Consider the following 23268-nt stretch of genomic DNA (forward strand, 5'->3'; position numbering starts at 1 on the left):
AAGTCTAACAAAGATAAATTCGACTTTTTTTGAAAATGGTGTAAGTGAAAAAAAAAACAATATATATAGAAATTTTTTGACTTATTTAATAAATATCATTCGTAAATGAAATTTTTACATAACGTTTCCTTTTTTTCCTTGTCGCGTTACAAGCGTAAACTTATAAAAAACACGTTTTTTTGTACAATATTACATTGGAGTACCATTTTATCTTGAAATTATACGTCTACGAGCAGCCCACTTTCGCTTTAGACGTATTTACGAGATAATTATTTCTTTCTCAAGTATTATTGTATGTTTTGAGATTTAATTCGATTATTTTATCATCGCACATTTCATTTAAATTTATATATTTAAACTTAAAAATTAACTAGCATAATCGTCATCGAATCGCATTCCACGAGATGCTGTTATTTCACACAACAATTAATTAATTCGAAGTATTTTTCTGATCTTAATATAATATCCTATAAGGTATAAAATACAATGCTAAACAAACCCGACGACGAGTATATCATTCAGAAAGACACAATTTTAAGAGATTTGTAGAGATTCGTTGCTTTATTCTCATACATACTTTTTGTCTCACTCATGCAACGAAAATCTGCTCAGTTTTATATTAAAATATTAACATATTGCATTATTTACTACTTATTTATAACTAAATTTTACAAATAATGTATGTATATTATGTATATATTTATACTTAAATTCAAAAAAAATTTCAAGTCTAAAGTATCGTACATCTAGATTAACAACTTTTTACACGCTTATATAACGTATTTACTGTACAAGAAAATCGACAAAGAAGAAAACGTTTTATCACTCTGGGATTTCTGGTTCTGGTGTTGGTTGGACCTGCTTCTGGACCATACAAGAACGAGCTACTGATTCAAATAATCTGAAAATTGAATAAAGTTTAATTAATAAAATCACTTGAGTATAGATTTATATTTTGTATATGAGCATTTCAAAATCAAAAGATTGAATACTTTCATATCATACATAGAAAGAGGATCACAAGTTTCTCTATTGCAGAGATAAGAATACAAAAGAAAGCATATGAAAAAACTTGAGACAAACCGAAGTATAGATTAAGAATAGTTTCAGTTCAAACAGTTATTAAGTATTTTCAACCTTTTATACTTTTCATTTTGAATTTATTGACTCAAATCAAGAATTAATAAACATTCTAGTCAACTAACATGCAAATTCATCTTTACTATGGAGAATAATATTTTTATTCATCATTGATTCTTAAAAATTTAATTACAATAGATATGATATCTCTTGTAAGGTTATATTAAATGTTTATTCTTCTTTAAATATAAAATAAATTGTACGAAAGACTATTACGTGTAATAATATCCGTTGAACGGACATAGCTCGGATTCCAAAACGTTGTAGGAAGTAATAAGAAGCATTTATTATTGTTCAGAAAATCCCTTAGTGAATACTAATCCTTTCACTGATCGACTCAAAGAATCTTAAAATAAAAATCAACAACGACAACAACTTAGAATGAAGTCAATTTAAATACTTTAAATAATAAAATAATATAAAATATATATTAAATCACCATTTTTAATAAAGCTTTTAAAAGTTGATTCTGTTATGAAATTATTATTCTTAAACCCAATTGACAATAATCTAAATTTTATATCATAAAATCTTGATAAAAAGCTTCAATAAAAACGGTAATTTTAAACGCATATGATACATGTAAAATACAATTAACTATTGACAATCTATTATAGCTTAAAAGATAAAATATGAAGGAATGCAAAAGATTTCATATGCATAAATGAACAGTAAAAAATCATTTAACCAACTTAAATATTATTAAGAAAAAGTAAGCATATAATAGATCGATTAAAGAGGTAGAGTACTCTCAAACATATTTTATCACGTTGCATTATGATAGATTATCAGAATAAAATAACCTTGAAACTGTTCTTTATGTATGCGTTACTAAAAATGATTGAACAAGATCCAAATAAGTTTCAAAGTTATGAATCAAAAAGAATTAATAATATTAAGCAAAGTTTTATGAATTAAAGAAAAAAAATTGTTGTGAAAAAAGTCAACAATTGAAAAAGAAAAAAAACGTTCTACTTTGTGAAAGAGTACATTTATCCGTGCCGGAAGCTACTTTATACTGTTCAAAACATTCAAACTATAGTACCAGCGCCACATCAAACGATTAAAATAATTAATTAAATCAATAAATGATAAATATTATATAGCCAACTTACTTTTCAATTTCTTGCGCGCAATGAACGAACTCGTGTTGCCAAAACTTGTAGTTTGGGTTTTTAATAAGTTCAATAAATGTGATTAGCAAGCCCCATGGATGGGGTCGATTAACAATCAGTCTCTCAAGCAGTACTCGTGTTATCTGTTCTTGTATTGCCTCAGTATTAGCTTCAGCAAACAAGTACAAAAGAGTACAACTAAAATAGTGCGTATGGCTATTAGGATAACGCAACTGATTAGCGATTGCATTGAGGAACAAGTAACGACCCTCTGTATCTAAATCGACTGCTAAATTCTGGAAAATATCCATATGTGATGAATGCGCGATTGTCGACATACTTGGTGCATGTCCTTTGCTTCGGATGAAATTAATTGCCTGAGTGCCTACATAGATGACCAATGCATTCATTAGCTGAATGTTGTAACGCATGCCTAGCCCCTGCCCTTGCTGCGAATGAATCACAATTTTTAAAAAATGAATTTTATTTTTCAAATATATTTTTCGAACTTTTATAACGTAATTGTCTACAGATCGACTTTGAAAAATAAACATATGAATGAAAACTTACCTGAAGATTAGTGCGAAGATCTCCTAGGAAAGTAACTGGAGCACGCGTTTTCAAGTACACATCAAGTTCTTTTTTAAATGTGATAGGCTGAATCATCGAAGCAAAATTGGTAAGTACCCTAGGAGCATGAGTGATCTCCTGAAGCATATCCACTTTCAGATTTGGTGTGAATGGATCAGGTAAGCGCATATTACGTGGAAACGCACTCAATATAAGATTACGCATTTGAATGCAATTAGGTGGGATAACATCGCAAAATCCATAATGATAGTCACACAAAAACTCTGGAAAGTCGTGTAGCAAAACAAGCAATACACGTAGAGTACCTTTGTACAAAAGTGTGACTGGTTTGGCTGCATAAACAAATAATAATTAATTTTTGGTACCATACAACTGAATAAAACTTGAAAAATTTTATAAACTTACCCAATTCAGCATTACGGAGATAAGGAGCAAGATACTTAAAGAGATCAATCAAAAGTTGAGCGTATATACCCCAGCAACGTTGTTGTGGTGTAATGGCGAGCATACGTCCGATAAAAACACGATGGGATACTAGTTCAAGCCAAGCATAACAGAAACCTGGCGCTTTGGCAGGTCTGAGAATATGGAAAGTGTGGCAAAAAGCTGTAAGAACTTGATAGTTAACAGCTTCAAGAACTGGTTCAGGAGCACAAAGCTCCAGAAACAACATTATAAAAATACGGTGATACGGGCACTGCTGAAAATCAGTACTGCGCAGTTCATGATCTTGTAAAAGAACACCTGCTACGATGCCAAGAACCTGTAAAAATTATAATTATTTTGTAAGAACGTTCAAATCGTAAAAATACTAGAAATCAATTTGAAAAGAATGTTACTTTGTTGAGTAAATTTATCTTCGTGTGAGTATTTGTAGAATCCCCTGAATGTTTAACTAATAGAGCAACAAGCCTAACAAATGCATCGAGAGTGTGGAAACATTTCGCTCGAACAATTGATGGGGCAGAACTAGTTTCGCTTAGAGCACGATAACAGTGGTCGACGCACATCTGGGTACTAAGTTTGAAGAAACGTGTTATGAGATCATCAGTCTTCAGAATTCCATGAATATTCATCTGATGCACAAAGACTCCGAAAGCTTTAGTTGGATCGCGTGCATACTGCGGATTATGGAACATATTCACCCACTCTCGCAAAAGATATTCAGTTTTTTCCATCAATCCAGGTGGATCTTCGTACTCACGTGCCTGCTTTTAAAGGAAAAAGCTTGTAAATAAAACAATGATTTAACCGAAATTTTTTACATACGGAAAATAGAGTACTTACGCGAACTTGTAATATGCCAGAGTGTATGTGAGCAGTGGGACCAGCTGGTGCTCTATCGGTTAGAACAGCTGGGTCGTGATTAATACGCAATGATTCGATTAATGAATTTAATCTGAATAGCGGAATTCTAAAAGGTACAGAATTTAATACAATTTGAGCAACTTTTTAATATTAAAATAATATATATTACAGTAATCATTCTTTTTTTCAACTTACCCTTCTGGTGCAGACCTGTGAAGGGCCATTCGAGCGAGTACCTCAATGGTATGGAATAAATCGGATTCGGTAACATGGATAGTTTGTCTCTCATCGATTAAATACAACTGAATAAGTTGAATAGCAAAGGCAGTAGCAAGCGCATTCCCTGCTTCGACCGCTTGTGCCAGAGCCACATCATACTGACCCAATATGATCAAATGGGATCGGATGAGTAAATCTACGGCCTCAAAATTATACCTGAAATCTTCTCGACTTTCCGTGAGGCAACGAGTTACGTTTTTGTTGGTCCATTGCAACCCATAAGCGCGAGGATCTTGAAGGCACTTTAATACTCGCAGGTGAAGATCGCGGTAACGCATAACAGTTTCAGAATCCATTAAATTATTTGTTAAAGGTGGTCCATCAATAAGATTATCAACGGCTTTTTTCAACATCGTCATTGCTGCGGTAGCATCACGAGATCTACGTGTTACAATGATCGCTTCTAACAAACCATGTAATGAAGTATTTTGTTGTGGAGAAGTAGAGTTCAAAGTCGTAATCATCACTTCCACCTGCAAAGAAAATCAAAGTTTTATTATTCAACTGTTTCTAATTCTAAAATTCAAATTTTGTTTCGAGGTTACAAGTGAGAAAATGCTCAATCATTACTTAAATAATTATGTCAACTTTCCCTCAAATTTGATAATGATCAAAAATATACTTACTTCACTTGCAAGTTTTTCTAACATAGCACCAACTTCATCATTACTAACAGTTGATGGGTAAACTTGTGCATTTAGAACTGGCATAGTTGGTACAGTAGAAGCTGCAAATGGTTGTACAGGTTGAACCGGTGTTATTTCAACAATACTTTTTGGTATATAAAGTGATATATCACGTTCACGATCTGAAGTCATTGGTAAGAAGCCAGGTATATTGCGAGCAAACTCTTCATAAACTGCCATTTGTTGAGGAGTAACACCAGTTGACTAAAAGTAATCATTGGTCATTAAAAATTTAAGATAATTTACACATGAGATTTACATATTTTATATTTTCATACTCATTTTATCACGATTCAAAGCATTGGTACAATATTAATTAAATACAATAGCTTACCTTTAATTTTAAGGGTTCTGGTAGGCGATCATTTTGGAAATTGGATATTGGATTAGTAAATCTTCTTCCCTCGCTCTTGGCGACTTTTCTTGCATCATATTCCGGCATCAACCTTTTATCCATTTCAGGTATAGCTTTTTCGATGGCCGTCTTTTGGATAAAAGCACAAGCTAATTCCATATTATCAGTAGCAACTACGTTGGCTGCTTGATCTGCTAATTCCTTTTGTTGTTGTGTCAACCCAATCATATTAAATGCACTTTTCAAATTGGTACTAATTGATCCAAGGATCTGATCTCGACATGTTATCATAGCCATTCCAGCAGTAAGATTGCGAACCATGCTTTTGGCAGCGGTACGCATTTTTGATTCATCACCGTCCATTGCAAAATCTTTTCTTACAGTTTGCTCTGTTGTTGTTATGGCAATTTTGATAGAGCGGTCGACAACTGGATGTATCCATTCTTGAATGGCACGTTCAACAGCTTGACGAACAAACTGTTTCAGGTGAGGGTGAGTCTGTGACACAAAAAATGCAAAGAATTATAATATTTTTGTAAAATATTCATAAAGTTCAATTATTCTTACTTGGAATATTTGTAAACTGCTGTTAATTGTTATTTGCGATTGGATATTTCCAATATTTGACGTGTTTATATCATTTAAACTGAATCGTGGTTCAATTGGTACACTTGGAAGTGAAGGTGTGGTATTGGCAACAGAGGGTACTTGCTGCACCTGTTGCTGTTGTTGCTGCTGCTGCTGTTGTTGGTGTTGTTGCTGCTGCTGTTGGTGTTGCTGCTGTTGTTGTTGCTGTTGTTGTTGCTGTTGCTGTTGTTGTTGTTGTTGTTGTTGTTGTTGTTGTTGTTGTTGTTGTTGCTGCTGCTGTTGTTGTTGTTGAAGTTGCTGCTGCTGGTGAATTATCGTAGCAGATTGATTGTTGGCTTCATTGGTTTGCTGTTGATTATTAGCATTATTGATATTCTCATTCTTTTTAGGAGGCTGCGATAGTTGATACTCAATATTGCGAGCTCTTTCAGGATCTTTCAAAAATATTGCCGGTTTTAGTTCTGCCACATCGATATTCAAATTTTTACACAAAACTTCAATCTCAAATTTAAGATTTAACTTAAGATCTTGCTCTTGATGAAGTTCCGCAAGAACATTCATTATTGCCATGGTCCACGGGTTAGGAGGACGAAAGACACGACTTTTAGCACAACTTTCCAAAACTTTGGCCACAAAAGGCACAACATACAATAATTCTTGCTGACCTTTGCAGTAAGCTTCAATAAGTAAGCTTTTAAGATCAATATCAACTGTTAAAATCGGCTTGTTACGACCTAATGTAAGCATGCCCAACCAGTGACCAAGATTCTTTAATAAAGAACGGTCAGAGAAATTGGCTATGCCTTTGTCACTTCGTAAAAGAACTTTGATGTTTCTAAAGGTCTCTCGTGTGACCATTTTGTTAACTTCCGGTATCTTTAAACAATCCAAAAAGTTCGAATACAAAGCGTGGAAATTTAGCTCAATACTGGCTCTCTTCATAACCAGATACTGGGCCATCCATGGCCAATACTCTTCCGTTACAATTTCTCTAATCTCGTCACATTTTTGTTGCAGATTTAACTGGCTTAAATTGTTGAATATAAAGGCGGTTTTATCTTGCAGTGATTCAGGTGGACTGGTTATTTTCTCTTCTTTATCTGTGGCTACAAGCAAAGTATCAATGTTTGTGGCGTTTGCTATACTAGGTCGACCCGTGCCCAAAGCACTCGTAGGTGTGGTTGATGGTTTAGTTTGAGTCGTGGTGGTTGTGACAGTAGTTGTGGTAATGGTTTTGAATGGTGTGGTTACTGTACCGGAACCAAGAACATTACTTGACTTTGGTACTATTGGACCTTGTGGACGCGTTGGTGGTTCTTGAGATTGAAGTCCATATTCTACATATTCGATCAAATGGTCAGGAAATTCAACAAAGTGCGGGATATTGCGCACGTGAATACAATACGTTGAATACTCCTTTAATTTAGATTTGAAACGATCTAGCGCAGCTAAACCAAAGTAATACATCTTTGTATCTTCTTTTTTACGAAGGGAGTCTAGGACAAATCTCAATGCCATTCCTAAACTAACATAACTGTTGACAAGGCTTCGTTCGATTATGCCTCCAAAAAGTTGAGCTGTTATGTGCAACTCTTTTTCGGGATACTGAGGAAAAAATTTATATTCCTCAAAAAGATTTCGTAGCATGCACGTGTAAACATCTCTTTCTCTTTTGATGTTCGAATCTTGAAACTTTTTAAGCATGTCAAGTACTTCATCAATAGATAAGGTTGGATGAGGTGGGTGATTATAAATCCTTTGAAAGTATCCATTTGCTTCATCTTCTATTTCTTTTGGCATGGGTTGATTCAAATCAGCTGAATATTCTTGCTGTGCCATTCGAGACTTATCAGTAGCCACCGCAGGTTGAGGAATGCGATTCATGGTACCCACAGGAATGTTTCCTGGCAAAACAGCGGAGCCTTGCGTACCTACAGGCCCAGTGTGTAATTGTGATGAAATTGGCACCATGGGAAAAGGCGAGGCAGATGGACCAACTCCCATCAGTCTTGAAGGAGAACCTGGAGACACCAAGGGACCTAAACCCCCTTGAAGATTAAATCCAGTATTGGTTGGTGGACCCAAGTTTGAAGTTATATTCATGGATGCTAAACTAGAATTCAGTGATGTAACATTATCAGCCGATTTATTTGTGAACAACTGCAAAAATAAAATTACAATCAGTAAAATTGAAAAGAAAAGACCAGTCTTCTTGTCAATAAATATTTAAATACCTGTCCCGATAATGCATCTACATTTCTGTGCCTCATAGCAGGAGGAGGCATTCGAATAATAGATCCTTTATTATAAGTTATATTGAAATTTTGTACCATCTGTACTATAGCATCAGCACACTCTTGTGATACAGTTCTGTAAATATCAACAGTTATATTCAGTAACTAACATCCATTTTAGATTAGTTTATATTTCACTCTCATATTAATATAAATAACTACTTCAATAGATACTATAACAAAATGTTTGAAAATACTTTCAATTTTCGTTTTCAATTCAAGTAGTTCAACTCACCCAATGCAATTTTGTAGACAATTTAGCATAGTGCTAAGCGTCTCTTGAGGTAATTGATTGATTCTTGATACATTGGGATCTTCTTTCGTGGGACCCATTAATTGAGGACACCTTCTTTGTAAATATTTTATGCAGGCAGTAACAAATGCCTCTCCGTGGTCTCTAATTTTATCAGATAGCCATTTTTCAAGTTTGAGGCACTCCCGCCGTGATGCTAAACATGCGAGATCAATAACGAAGGGAAAAGATTGAATGCTTAAAAAAGTTTGCAGAGCTTTGAGATCTTGGGCAATATCCAAGATACGTAGCAAACGAGCCTGATCGTTATCGCTACGTAAATACCATTCAGCCATTGCTTGCATAAAAATTCCTTTGATTTTTAAATTGTTTGTGCACCAAGCAAAATGAAAAATTACACTACTATTTGGATGATTATTAAGAAAAGTCGGTATCAAGTTCGCCAAAAGTTCTTGTCTAAATGATAAAATATATTCCAGTGATAAGTTTGATGCAAATGACATAATTTAATTAATCTAAAAAATGATTGTTTTACCTCAAAGCAGTAATGGGTTGATTTGATTGAATTAATGCCATTGCAAGTACATCTGGACAATTGGACATAGGCCATTTGAAAATATCTTGTACCAAATTACTTGAACTCAGGCGGTCTCCCAAAAATAATAGTACTTCGACAACATTCAAAGATCTCCATGTGAGGTGCTCTTTACTTTCGTTTTCTGTTAATTTCAGTTGTTCAATTTGAACTGGATGGTAAGCATAATCGGCAAAACTAAACACATCTGGATTTTTTAATATTTGCTGGATTAGAGTAAATTGACCTTTAAAATTATCCCAGTGTCTATAAAATAATTCCACTGGAAAAACATCTAGTGGGTAACCTTGGATTTTCATGCCTAATTTAAGACCACTGATTAATAGATTGAGTCCTTGGCGATCTTTGATACAGAATTCTGGATGATCTAATTTTGCTATCACTTCATTCCATGCTAGTTTTGGACACTAGAATTATAATATTAAAAAATGAAAATTTGTCATTATGGTACTTTGAAGAAACGTTATTAAGATAAAATGATATATTTACCATTTCTTTAATAGCTTGAATGAATACATCAACATTCCATGTGATAGGCGGATCAGTGGCTTGTTTATCTTTATTTTCTTGAGATTGAGCTGAGCCATCCCAAAAACTATGTAATCCAGCCGCGTCATCTAGGCCACTGCAAGTACGTGCCATGTGAGACAAAATTTTGGCTACAGAACGAGCTGACATATCTCGTGCACCGAGACTAACGAGATTGTTGCGACATTCGTCAACATTGCTGGTAAAACTGTAGCCCAGCTCCATTATCATCTCTACCAAGTTTGCATTATCCTGTCACAAAAATTAATTTTACAAGTAAGAAAGTTATCTTGAGATCTGTTAAATGATTGAAATTATCAATAGCATAAATAAATTTAGTTCATATTTTTAATATACATTATGGAATAATCTTTGATAACTACAATTATTTTTTAGAGAAATTCCAAAACAAAATAAAACTTACCATTTGATTTCCTGCCATGTTTACTTCAATAATTTTTTGAGTGTCCTCCCCGTCACCTGGGTACAGTAGTGGTGCCAAGACCACAGGTACCAGCTCACGTGGGAAGTCACGTTTCAGATTTTTCAAAAATTTTTCTTTAATTTCCGAGGAGAGTTCAACCGTAGTTGACTCCTCGAACACAAAACTAAGGATAAGATGCAAGATTTCAGGAGAAGTATCGTGCAGACCTTCTTCGCTAATGTGTTTTTTACTACTTTCAGCGTTTATGTAATTTCTTATCAGTTCCGGTAATTGATGCTTTAAATGATCAATAGCACGAGTGGCTATTTCAGTAGTTTTGGAATGTTTCAAAGCTAATGCAAACACAGTATCCTGCAATAATGATAATCCTAGTACTTTACGAATGTACTGAAAAAATTTTTGAATTGGCACAGTAGTCTATAACAAAAAATTTTCAGAGATTATTTAATAAAATCATAAGGTTACATATTTTTAAAATAATAAAAACCAAATTTTACATACATTGGGCAGAGGAAATGTGAAATCAATGGCAAAGCAAAGATTGGATACAAAAGATGGTTTGCCTAACAGAGTTTTGCACTCTTGCTTCAGTAGTTGTACTTGATAATAATGTTTTGAGCTAGGTTCAGGAGGTTCTCCAGTGGAAAAGTCAATAATTAGAAACAAACAGCGCAGCAAATGTCTATCTACCTCCAGACCTTTCCACCGCACCAACTAGAAACAAATACAAAATCATTACCATATAATTAAATTGTACTATTTTATTGAATCATTGCATCATGTTTTAGTTGATTACAGAAGATTATTTATTTTTTGACATTTTGTAAATTGCATTAATTTTTTTGAAACATTTTTTAGTTTCAGGCTCTTTTTATAAATTAAAACAAATTCATTTTTTCAAATATAATAATTTTTTCAATATTAGGAAAATGTCAGAAAGATGTACTAACATCATTCATATAAAAACTAGTGCTGTGGCTATTCACAGTAATTGATTTAGAATGATTCATCAAAATGAATATAATTTAATTGTTTTTACTAATGTAATAGTAATATCAGAAGTTCTATACAGTCATTTTAGGAATTTATTCAACATGGCTGTAGAAAAAGTGATTATTATACTTTGTTGGAATAAAGAAAGAAAATCATAATATTAAAATTTGATAAGAGCAAGACTCACAAGCGCTATCTCCTCGCAGCTATCACAATAGTTTTTCTTAGTAAGTCCGGAAACAAGATGAGAAATTTGAGCTAACGTAAAAGACAACGAGTCCAAATTCATAATTCCATGAACGCAACGGCGAAAGCTTCAAGAAGGTTTGAAGCTTTCTGAACTGCTGGCGGGATTCTAAAATTATTGTTTGGCACCGTCCGTTGGTAGGGCACGAGCGAGCAGCAGCTGCAGTCGTGGTGCTTTTGGTGCCACAATGTTTGTGCTGATTTGCTACTTCCTGTCGATGGTTCTCGACTGCTCTCTGGCCAGCTTTGGCGTATCGGCTGTCACGTTGGTTAGATTCTCTGCAGCGAGTGATGACTATGTTGCGAGATCGTCGCGACGATGACACGAGAGATGTCGACGATGCCAGTGACGATAAGGACGTTGACGACAGCGATGAGGACGGGGCATCAATCGCAACGGCCAACATCGGGATCCCAGGCCGTGGGTCAATGCCGTGCGGTGCGGCGTTGGGACGACGGCGATTTTCGGGATGACGGTGTGGAACACACACGCACGCACACACAAATACAAGGCGGCAGCAGCGGCGGCGGCGGCGGCGGCGGCGATGATGGCGCGTATTGAGAAAGGAAGAGAGAACAAACGCTAGGTATAGATGGGTGAAAAGAAAAATAGAGATAGGGCTGGTGGCGCGGGCGCCGATCCACTAATAATTAGTATACACACACACCACGAGCGTAATTAATGTTCCCAATGCTTCGTCCTTAGGAAAAGGTCCTTGCAAGTTCGTAGGAAAATGGTCAATCTCAGTGACAGTATCGTTGTCTCAGTGAAGACTCGTCGAGACTCGGCCGATGCTGTCGCGTAGACGAGCTCTCTTCGGCTGTTCTCTCACGAGCTGGATACCACGTAAATATGTATAATGTATATAGGTTCGAGTAGTTTCGCACTCCAACACCACACACACGCGCGCACTCGGATTGCTCGCGGAACGGTGAAAGTGCGAGAATGGCTCTCACTATTCTCCAATTCGAGTTTCGGCTGTCGTGAACACGTTAGAGAAAGAGAGCAAAAGATGCGTCCTCTCTTTTAACGTGCGTTTCCGTGTGTTGCCTGCTGCCTTCTTCGGCCTACTCGTCGGGCCAAAGCGGCTATGCAGCGGCGACGGTGGCTTTTGTATTAGCTTTAGCTTTTATATATAATATATATAATCACATATATGAACACACACACACATATATATATAAAAGTGTTAATGCGTGGCTGTTTCTCTGGTCCGCTCTCTATATATATATCTCTCTCTCTCTCTTTCGTTCTTCGAATGTTGGTTTTGTTGCGAACGATGATTATACATATATATTTTCCAGGGTTGGGGGAGGGAGGAGGGGGCACGCGCAGTCGTCGACGATCGTGAAAAATGAGTACGAACTGCGACTACTGTTGCGATTTGCGCACTCGACGAGCTACCCCGGGATGATGGACGATGATCCGCGCGGGGCTGGCTCCTTCTCGGACTCTGCTCGCGACTCTCCGCAGTGGATAGATTTTTCCTATTATTTACGCAAACTCTTTGTCTCGACACTTTGTATACAGGCAACCGAACAAAACTCGGATAACTTGGCCAGCGCTGCCGCGTACAAGCGCTCCGCTTCGCTCTTGTTCAGTTCTCCAGCTACTACATACGATAGTCAGCGCAAACAGCCTCGTTGTAGGCACGCGAAACAGTCAAGAGCGCTCGACGATGAGCCAATTGCTCATGTTCTTCGGGTCTGTTTACAATATCGCGAACGAGCGAGCTGCCGCTTTTGCAGAGGTCGTTTTCGTCGCGACTCGCTCGTGGCTGGCCTGGGCCTCTGCGCAAAACGACTCCGAAATCAAGACACGTTCCATCATCTTGTACTTTTTTTCTGACAGCTTGAAATATTAACTTCAAATTTAATATAGCTATCCAATTTCAAGAATGTGTATTACATTAAATTCTAATGAAGTTTGACAAATTTTTACAAATTTTTATTTTTACCCAGGCTTCATTATCTTCTATTATATTACGCGTTGAATATTTTAATCCTTAGAATCTTTATAATTTTACTTCGTTACTTAACGTTTAAAAAAATATTTATTTACTTTTGATTACAAAAAATGTTTGGAAAATAATTAAAAACTCAACAATTCTAACTTGATGGATGCATTTCAAATTCTTTAATGAGGACTTTGATTGGAAGAAATAGTTTTCTTGTAGTACATTTCTGTGAGAAATAAAAATAATAGATAATTTTGGGCATGAATATGAACTCTTAGAGAAAATTTGGTTAAAAAACAAACGTGTTATGCAATTCAATTTCTTACCTCATTCTAGAAAGTCTTCCCCATTTAATGTTTATAAAATATGAATATATAAATTTAGATTAATGATATCATTTGCAAGAACTGCATTTGTTTTATTCATTTATTTGAATTGTTCACTGAAAAAAATGGGTAGCAAAGTCTCCAATTGTAATGTGTTTTAATCTATTGTTTTTATTTTAAGTACCTGAATGAATTTCATTCATTTTTTATTTCATTGAAAATGAAAAAATAATTTTGTGCCTAAGTATACTCTCTACGAACGCGAGTATTTCTGTAGGATTCGAGACGGAGTGCCAGAGTGAACAAGCGTAAATCAATTATGCGACTCAAATTTTCTTAGATCACCTTCACAATGCAGTAATATTTAATTTTATAATCCATCAATAACTTTATGTTCGTTTTATTTATAACTATTATTAAAAGCTCTCTAAATATTGCGTGATAAATTTATTTGATTATTTTATTTATTTAAAAATTTTTTGATTATTTTAAAAATGTGAATGGCTTTATCAACATATGGAATATAAATTTAAAATATTTTTAAAAATTTCAAAGAAAAATTTATCATGTGGCATGGTTGATAATGCTTCAAATATTTTAGCGATACTTTCAGTGAATAAATATGAAATCAACCCGATATTTTGAATGCGCTTGGAAGTTGACCGCATATATTGACTTTTTGATCGTCTTAAAAACCAGTTAAATCTCAAAAGATCATTGATCACTACTATAATTTAGTTAATATTTATTGGATTAAAATGTTGTCTTTTCATGAAAAAATTTCTTCATAAAAAATAAAATAATTCAATTTTTTTATTTCTTGAAATGTTATCGCTGCTTTGCACTAAAAAAAATTAGTTGGAATTAGGCTTAGATTCTTTTGAGACTTATAGTGTGAGCCTAAAGCTCACAGAATTATTATTCGATACTACTGCATCGATTCGATTCTTAAGTATCGATTGATGTATCGTCTGATACTTATTGTGCTGCTAATTTAAATTTTCGTGGCGAAGAAGATTGGCTTGTCTTTAAAAAAAATCATACCATTTAATTTTACTATTCAAGTTTAAAATAAAAATCGGTTTGTTAGATGCTCAAAATTGTATAATGGATAATGTGTAACACAAAAATTATAAAATGATAAAAATATTATTTAACAAGTCGAAAAATTCTGTGCAATAAAAAAAGCATGCAAAATTTAACATTCGATTGCATAAATATCGATATATATCGATATATTTTTTGAGCACCAGTAACCAGACTGTAGCCGCCGAATTTACGCTGAGCTGCGGCCTGCGAGCGACACCACGTATATACTTCTTGGTATACGTGTAGGTTGTAGTAGTTGCGAATGTGGCTCACTCCTCTTCGCACACACATTCGCTAATTACCTTTATGCATACAATATATAAGTATATATATTTATAAACGTGTACTATGCACTTACGATACGCGTTCATGTATGTATTTAATATATACTGACAGATCTACGGGCATACGCGCAGTGCAGATTCTGCCTTCGTTTAACAGTGTGTTGTATTGTGCAACAACCGTAAAAATGTGTACGAACAGCGAATTCCAGCCGGAGTTGGATTCGATGAGGTCCGATCGGAGGCTGCTACTGCTGCAGCTGTGAATTAGCGAAAAAATAAACTCGAATTGCGACTTCGAGCACGGGCCATATACAATACACACATACATATGTATGATATACTCAATCGTGCGCGAATATCTTCCGGAAGAAGAGAAAGTGTCTATAATTTAATAAGTGCACCCTCTTAATCTGCTGTGACTCGCGACGTCGGTTATTCTTCGCGTCTTGTGCTTTACGTGCATCGTTTACGATTGTATTAAAAGTGCATATTATTGCTGCTAATCGGAGTGTGATTGTGCGCATTCTTGGTTACTTTACACATAAATGCAGGATACGTCGTATCGTATTGTTGCTGCTGCTGCCTATCCCGAGATGCCATGGTTCAAGTGATATTTGTGCAACACCCAAAGATCAGGATCGCTGGTCTTAAACGTATATGTATTTGTATAAGGCGCCCATAATTTCGGCCGAAAGGGAGTCATACTTTCTAGTTTAAAATGGGTTCCACCACGCGTGCGTCCCAAATTTTCCGTCAAATCTGTCAATTCTAGTTGGAATAGTCACTGGTGCATCTTTTTCACGCCTATGATTAAGAGCCCCCATGGCTAATGCGGGCCCTTTACTTAATTTTTGCTGTATGCAGATACTCTATCTTTGATATCATTTGGTCATCGTGCTCTTTCGATCTATTTAATGAATTATTACTTTCCTACATTCAGTTATTGAGGGTGAGTTTATTTTCTTATTTTCTTATTTTAAGTAATTTATTTCTATTGTCTTCACTCACCTTTTTCTTCATTTTTAATTAAATTAATTGAAATAACTTCATTATTTAAACATTCTCTAATAATGCTCTCATCTAACCTGTACAGGTTAGGTTTACCTTGTTGCTTTAAGAATTTTATGATGAAGCTACCACTAATAATATTTCAAATTATTTAAATGGATTTGAACTTTGTGGTTTAAAATATTGAGTTGTTGACACTTTTATTTTACTTTCATTGAAATTTCATTTTGTGATAAAAAAAACTCTTGAAACAGAGTAAAGATTGCCTAAAGATGTATGAGAATTTTGACTACATTTTTAATTGTTTTTTTTTATATACTACACCTAATTAAAGTTAGATTTTTATTTATAAAATCAAAACTTATTATATATACATTCCGGAACACTGAATAGGTTTTATATGATAAAAGTATAACAAAGCATCTTTTTTGCGTAGGTACATTGTTCATACAAAACTTTTTGCAAGTGTTTCTGAATCAAACTTTCCAACTTTTGACCTCATCAACTTGGTTAATCTCATGAATCGTGCCATGGCACTTGAAAATAGATCAAGCTCTGCTCAATTTAAAAGAGCAGAGCAATTAAAGCGCTGGGAGCAATCTGAAACAAATAAGCAATCGTCCCAACCTAGAACTCATAATTTGAAGATAAAGTTTCCAAAAGAATGCATTTTCTTGGCAGCCTGTACTGCTGGGGATAAAGAAGAAATTCTTTCTTTAATAAAAACAGGAGCAGATATAAATACTGGAAATATTGATGGGCTGACTGCTTTGCATCAGGTAAGAATAATATTCATAAGTTACTACAATGCATGCATTGTGATTATTATGGCTAATGAAGAGAAAGGGTTATATATAAAAATACTGAAAGTTTGAAAGATCTATATAGTTTTTTCTGGGGAAATGTAAATTACAAATCAACAGAAATATGGCTCATCTTCAACAAATATTTTCAAAAAAAATCTTGAGATTTTTCTTTTTGATTTCTAAAACATTGCTTTGAAGATAATTATACACATATACTAAAATGAAATCTCAAAAAATGTGTTTGAAAAATTTCTGTTTGTCCTGGCCTTTGTATCTTCTCAAATACCTAAACTTTTAAAGCATACAAATAACTCATTCATTCAAATTAAATGCATGATTGGCATTTGATTATTCACACATTTCAAAGTAATTAAAAAACAATCCTGTTGTTCAAGCACAATTTCAGTATTTTTGTTATTCATGTATCCTCATTTGTTTAGTTCCATAGTAAAGTTAAGATAGACTGTCTTGCTAAAAAAGTACAGTTGCAAACTACTAAAAATTATATTTTTTTTAAATCACAACAACGACCACAACTGTTCACACAAGTCATCTCATACTATAATTTTCATGCAATCTTTTCCGACCAAATGCCGAATTTTTTTACTAATATTTTGTTTCTCGCCAAAATGAACCTTCGTCTGTTAAATTCTAATAGTTCAAAAGTTGTATGGTTTATTTGGTATTTTAAGATAGCGCGATGCGTTGTCATAAGATTATATTTATCAATTTTTACTCAATGCGTCAGAACTTTTTGATAAGCAATTCATATTGCCAAATTCACCGGTGACATAAATAAAACTGCACATTTATTAATAAAAATTTTCACCTTTTGCTTTATGCTGATTTTTTTATAACTTTTGATTTTTTGTAAAATAATTTACTTTTCACCAAAGTACATAAAGCAGCGACCTCTATAAATTTGTACTTTCATACACGATAAAAATGTTATCGAATAAAGCACTCTCTATATTTTCGACCCAAACGAGTCTCTTCTACTGCCAATTTCGTCAAGTTGGAAATAGTTTACTCATTAATTATCTTGTTCTCGGGGGCATATTCCTTCAAGTGTCTACATTCGAAAAGTGGCTCGACTGCACACCCCGAGACGTCGTTGTAGTACACACGATCACACCCATATCATCGTTTTTCATCGCCAATGTTTTTTCTCTATTCTTTCAAAATTAATACCGATGCCAATTGGCTAACATCGCAAACTAAAATTTTCATCAACGATAGACTTCGCACCGCGCATTGATGTTACTTATCGGGCTTTTTCTCAAAAATCACGAATCAGTTTTTTCTCTCTCTCTCTCTTTCTCTGTTAAAAAATCCTTGTGGTCACACAACAACCTTACGCGACCGTAAGAATATTTAAGTAAGTGTGAATTTGCCTACACAGCTTACAACAAATGTCCGCTCGCAGCAGGTTACGACATTGAGCTTTTTAAGAGAATTCAAGAGTGTTCGCAAAAAAACAGCAACGAAAATATTTCTATTTCCGGATTCCGCATGTTTTCAAAACGACTCAAAGCAAATTTTACTTTCAGTCAGATTCAGAGACACATGTTTGATAATGCAGTTTTATCAATTCATAATTACTGCTAGCTTTATACAGACTGCTCATGCAATTCAGTATAAATGTTGAATCCAGTGATCTCGATCAAAAATATTGGATCTGCAGATTGGTAGTGCAATTTAAACTATTAATATGCAGTAATAGTATATGGATTATGTTTGTTTGTTACTTCGCGTAGTTACTTCAAGGTCGCTTTTTAGAGTAAAAAAATAAAACTAGAAAGAGTCAAAACGCGTAAACAGTTGCGTGCATTATTACTTTTGAAAATGAAATCACAAGCTTCTCGTCTTCAAAGAATTTTTAACGCATTTTCTGCCTTATGCGGTACTTGAAATTTACTTTATCTCATCAATTGATTTTGAAATTATTTAATATTTTACATAGGAGATAATTCAATCCATCGATACACCGGCTCATTGATTTTTCATTTTTCCAACGTAAGATGTAGATTACCTGAAAATATCAATGAGTTCAGGTCCAAGTTTTAATAGAAATTATTTCTAAAATCGTGCCCGAACAACAAGTAAATTTATTGGATATAATGTTCAAATATGACGAGATTGCAATTTTCATGGATTATCTACGAGTATTTCTGTTGAATGTGAGAGATTAACGTCGCACCGTAAACCATATTATAGTTAACTTTCAAGCTTGAATATTCATACAAAATCTAATTTGGGCGCGGTGGTCAAGTACAAACCCGTGCTCTAGGGGTTTTTGGTTGTAGCATTATTGATGTGTAAAATGAGCAATGCGTCATTCAAATGTTTTCGATTTAAAGTAACTCATGAGAATGTCAAAGTAAAAAAGTTAATTCTTATATTTATTTTATAAATATATTTTTCTTTACAAACGTGCCCAGACATTTGCTTATTTTTCTTCTATACGTAAATGTGTATTGTGCATGCACGCGGGTTGTACTCTCACATACACATTCTATGCTCACACGTTCAGCGGCAGATGTGTATTTTTGAACATTTCATTCTGAGAACGTCACGTTCTCTCAAAGAAATGGAAATGCACATGATGCAATGTGTTGGAGGTCGGACAAATTCGTTCATCAGATAATAACGAAGCGAACGTCGCCGATCGACGAAGACGCCCCTCGATTTCTCATTTAACGCGTTGATTTTGATGAAGCGTGCGTCGTTTGTCCTGGCCTCACGCAAAGCAAGAATTGAAAAGAAATCGGCTGCATTTGGTTACGTCTCGTTGCGTCTGGTCAAATGCATAGTGACGTAATTTTAATTCATCGAGCTCTAAAATAGCTCGTTGTGACGAGTTAATCGTTCTTAATTTTTGATTCGTCGCTGCGTTCATAGACTCGAATTGCATAAGTCGAGAGAAAGAAAGAGAGAGAGAGAGAGAGAGAGAGAGAGAGAGAGAGAGAAAGCAGTGCTGGACGCGTGTGGCCCGAGTCTGCGTCCGAAAACTTTATTTTGAAGCTAGCACGCGATAAGATTTATACAAGCGAAGCGAGGCGCAGAACTGCTCTAGTCGCAGACTCGGGCTACATAAGTAGCTACGCTGTGTATACACAATTATAGGCTAGACCCACTTCCGAAACCAAAAATATATTGCACGCTTAAGAAAGAGAGAGAGAGAGAGAGACTCCATCTCTTCCATGGGAGGTTGCTCAACTCACTGCCCGTAGAGGCAGACATCGCCGTTGTAACCCACTAACTTGTTCCTCGTAATATACCTCTGAATCATAGTCGTCGTCGTCGTCGCGGTATATCTCAAAATGTTCGCGAGCGAGTCTCGCGCATGCAAAATCCCTCGTTCTCGGACATTTTTCCCCGTCGGCGACTTGTAGTCAAAGGCTGGCTCTCGATCGAGAAGCAATACCGAAGGCGCGCTGAGATCTTTCTCTCTGTCTCTCTCTCTCTCTCTCTCTACGTGTCCATGCCTACGTACTCGTTGTGCGAGAATAGATGTTGAAAATACATCAGGCATCGACTCTTTGCACGCGCGGTGCTTTGCCGTACTATTTATAGCAAGCGACGCCAAAAGCACATTCGAGCTGATCATACACCCTGAGCCTTCCGTCCCGCTGTCTTTCTTGCTCTCGGAACGCGTGTACACGCGCTCCTATTTGCGTTGACTCCGATTTATATACTTGTTGCAAAGATGCCGGTCTATATAGCTCTGCTCTCTGTGCGAGAGTGGCACGTGAAAAACTCACTCGGCTATGCGATCTTGAGGCAAGTCGAGAGCTTTCGCGCTTGCGAACAAAATCTCAAGGCTTTTACCTGGCTGAGCGATCCCGAAAGCGAGCTCTCTCGTTCGATGATCCACCATATTCTGCGCTCAAGACGATTCTCAAAACTATTCTTCAACGAGTTTCGCTACAAGTTCAATGTGAAAGACTCGAAATCTTGTCACGCGCGTACAATCATAGATTCATTCGGTAGCGTCTATATGAGGTATGGTGAGCTTGTAAATGGCAGCGCAGTATATGCCACGATAACGCTTAATTCACTTTGGAAACACGGCGACAATGAATTTTTCCAATTTTTTATTGACTATTGTTACGGCACTAGCAAATTCGATTGACTGCTCGGCTTGTTGACTTTCAATTTCCATGGAACTAGCTGTTAAAAACTATTTCCAGAGCTCGTACACTGCGTATTGTTTATAAAATGTTCGAGTTTTAATATTCTTGTGAGCTGGCGTCCTAAATCACCATTAAGAATTTCTTTGAAATAGTTACACAATCCATTCGATGACTTAATCTGAACTAACGCAGAACGTCACAAATAAATAAAATATTTAATGTATAATAATTTACTGCAATTGAATTTTGTATCTATCTTTTAAATTTGTAATCCTCCAACTTGTGATAATTAAGATTGAATTTGACGTGTGCACATAAACGTAGTCCTAATTAATAATCATACGCTCAAAATAAAAAGAAATAGAAATAAATAAAAAACTAAATAATTAATAATGACGTTTTATCTGGGCACAGGCTTGTATCGACGACGATCTCGATATGGTTGAGTTTTTATTAAATCAAGGTGCCGATGTTAATCGTCAAGATAATGAAGGATGGACGCCTCTACATGCCACTGCGTCTTGTGGTTTCCTCTCTGTTGCAAGGTATGTACATCACCAAAAAATTCATTAAATTTTTGTGTTGCATGCAAGCTTACTTACGTATTCTTGCGAATATAAAGCACGTGAGCAGCATCTTTTCGGGTATCTGATTGAGAACGTTTCATATGATTTATATCTATTTATAATACTATTACAATCCTTTTGTGCTGTGGAACAAAATTTCAAAAATTGAGATATTTTACAATTTGAGCTATTACAATTACTTTGGTCATTATATTATCATCGAATCGATCTTTAATTTATATAAGTTGATTACGAATCAAATAAGTGCCAGCAAAACTGAATTTCATTTTTTTTACTAAACAGTTTTAGGTACTAGCCAAATATTTTTTTTAAAATAATTTTCTAATATTGTGGTTATTTGTTATAAGGTTTCTGATCGATAACGGAGCCTATGTCGCTGCAGTGAATAACGAGGGCGATTTGCCCGAGGATATAGCCCAAGACGCTGAAATGAAAGAATTTCTTCACGAACAAGTTGAAAGCCAGGGTTTAAACGTCGATCGTGAGAAAAAAAAGGAAAAAATGCGAATTATTGCCGACGCTCAAGCTTGGTTATCTGGGGAACCTGACAAATCGAAAGTTGATCTAGATAATTTTTGCACTTCCCTTCACGTCTCTGCAGCCAAAAATTACTACGAAGTTGTCTCGTAAGCAATCATTTTCTCTCATTTTTTGCGTAGCTCCGCTATTGATCTTCAAATTGCTTTTTAATTTTCGATTAATTTGAAAATTATTCATATGTAATAAAAAAAAAACCTCGTAGTTGCACATTCATACTCTGATTATTTTGTGCAACTTTAATTCTAATATAAAAAAATTCCGCACTTTATCCTTCAGTTTATTTGTTCAATTCTAATTATAATTATTTTATTTGATGTTGAAATTTATCCAAGTTTTCATAAAAATCCAAAATTAATGTATTTAAAATTTTAGGCTCCTATTGAAATGTGACTGTATTAACATTAACCGAGTTGATGAAGAAGGATGGACACCAATTCATGCTGCGGCACATTGGGGTAGTACCGAAACTTGTGAGATACTCATGAAGAACTTCTGCGATACAGATATCCGCGATTTAAAAGTAAGAATCTATATATATATATATTTATGTCGACAGTAAAATTTGTTTAAAATTTCAAAAATTCATCTAATATATTTTTATTAATTTTTATTTTTTTAAACTTGACAGAATCAAACTGCGATCGATGTTGCTGATTCTAGTATTGTTGATTATTTAAAAGAGCTGAAGGAGAAATATGATGCTCTGCGTAAAGATCGACCCGAAGTCAACAATAAACTTTTGTCTCCGAAAAAACGGTACTTTCCATTTTAGCTTGAAATTTTTTCTTTGCAAAATTTAATTGCACGATTGACTTTTTTTTTAGTGCATCGGTAAATAAAGAGGATTCAGTGACTCCCAAAGAAGATATAGAAGTACACGATGAAGAAACACCAAGCAAACTTAAAAAGGTTGAATTGGAAATTCAATCTGATAAAGAAGAATCAAGCATCGAGAATAGCGATGTTGGTAAGTAAACAAGTAAATTTGATGACTTACTTATACTTGTTGATCGATTTGCATCTATACTGATTCTGAAATTTTGACTAAAGTATCGCAGAGATGTTTAGTGATGAATTTACTCTTCTTTCATTGCATCGAGGGCTTATATTTTTAATTA

At 35.0% G+C, this 23268-nt stretch overlaps 2 protein-coding genes across 8 annotated transcripts in view; one reads left to right on the forward strand and one right to left on the reverse strand.

The window, feature by feature from the left end:
• Positions 1-66: 66 nt before the first annotated feature.
• LOC106648950 (CCR4-NOT transcription complex subunit 1) lies at positions 67-13038 on the reverse strand. Of its 6 annotated transcripts, none has more exons than XM_023458585.1 (18): positions 12085-13038; positions 11358-11711; positions 10679-10891; positions 10157-10594; positions 9694-9984; positions 9145-9611; positions 8592-9065; positions 8297-8432; positions 6042-8222; positions 5454-5972; positions 5060-5323; positions 4350-4906; positions 4134-4260; positions 3686-4057; positions 3252-3609; positions 2826-3178; positions 2256-2704; positions 67-901 (listed from the first exon to the last, which is right to left on the reverse strand). In XM_023458585.1, exons 2-18 carry the CDS (start codon positions 11457-11459, stop codon positions 823-825), a joined length of 7380 nt encoding a protein of 2459 aa, XP_023314353.1. In that variant the 5' UTR covers positions 11460-11711; positions 12085-13038; the 3' UTR covers positions 67-822. The 6 variants fall into 6 exon arrangements, 5 of the variants coding, with proteins under 5 accessions (XP_023314353.1, XP_023314354.1, XP_014221644.1 ...); XM_023458586.1 differs by having other exon boundaries at positions 11358-11999; XM_014366158.2 differs by having other exon boundaries at positions 12081-13038.
• Positions 13039-15040: 2002 nt separating this feature from the next.
• LOC106648966 (protein phosphatase 1 regulatory subunit 12A) overlaps positions 15041-23268 on the forward strand; it is a 31783-nt gene continuing 23555 nt past the window's right edge. For both annotated transcript variants that reach the window (XM_014366196.2, XM_014366195.2), the window contains exons 1-7: positions 15041-16022; positions 16518-16860; positions 21438-21568; positions 21958-22236; positions 22523-22670; positions 22779-22906; positions 22975-23117. In XM_014366196.2, coding sequence (XP_014221682.1) covers positions 16600-16860; positions 21438-21568; positions 21958-22236; positions 22523-22670; positions 22779-22906; positions 22975-23117 — 1090 coding nt within the window. In that variant the 5' untranslated portion in view covers positions 15041-16022; positions 16518-16599. The remainder of the gene's footprint in view (positions 16023-16517; positions 16861-21437; positions 21569-21957; positions 22237-22522; positions 22671-22778; positions 22907-22974; positions 23118-23268) is intronic.

The sequence above is a fragment of the Trichogramma pretiosum genome, unplaced genomic scaffold, assembly GCF_000599845.2.
Source record: "Trichogramma pretiosum strain Unisexual culture from Peru unplaced genomic scaffold, Tpre_2.0 scaffold33, whole genome shotgun sequence".
Taxonomy (NCBI): domain Eukaryota; kingdom Metazoa; phylum Arthropoda; class Insecta; order Hymenoptera; family Trichogrammatidae; genus Trichogramma; species Trichogramma pretiosum.

Bases quoted from the DNA above. Each gene is read 5' to 3' on its own strand.
- LOC106648950 (XM_023458585.1), bottom strand. From the start codon at position 11,459: ATGAATTTGGACTCGTTGTCTTTTACGTTAGCTCAAATTTCTCATCTT. The intron at 9,985-10,156 runs GTAAGTTTTATT...TTTTTGTGACAG, and splicing joins ACATGGCAGGAAATCAAATG to GATAATGCAAACTTGGTAGA. The intron at 3,610-3,685 runs GTAACATTCTTT...TAATTTTTACAG, and splicing joins AGATAAATTTACTCAACAAA to GTTCTTGGCATCGTAGCAGG.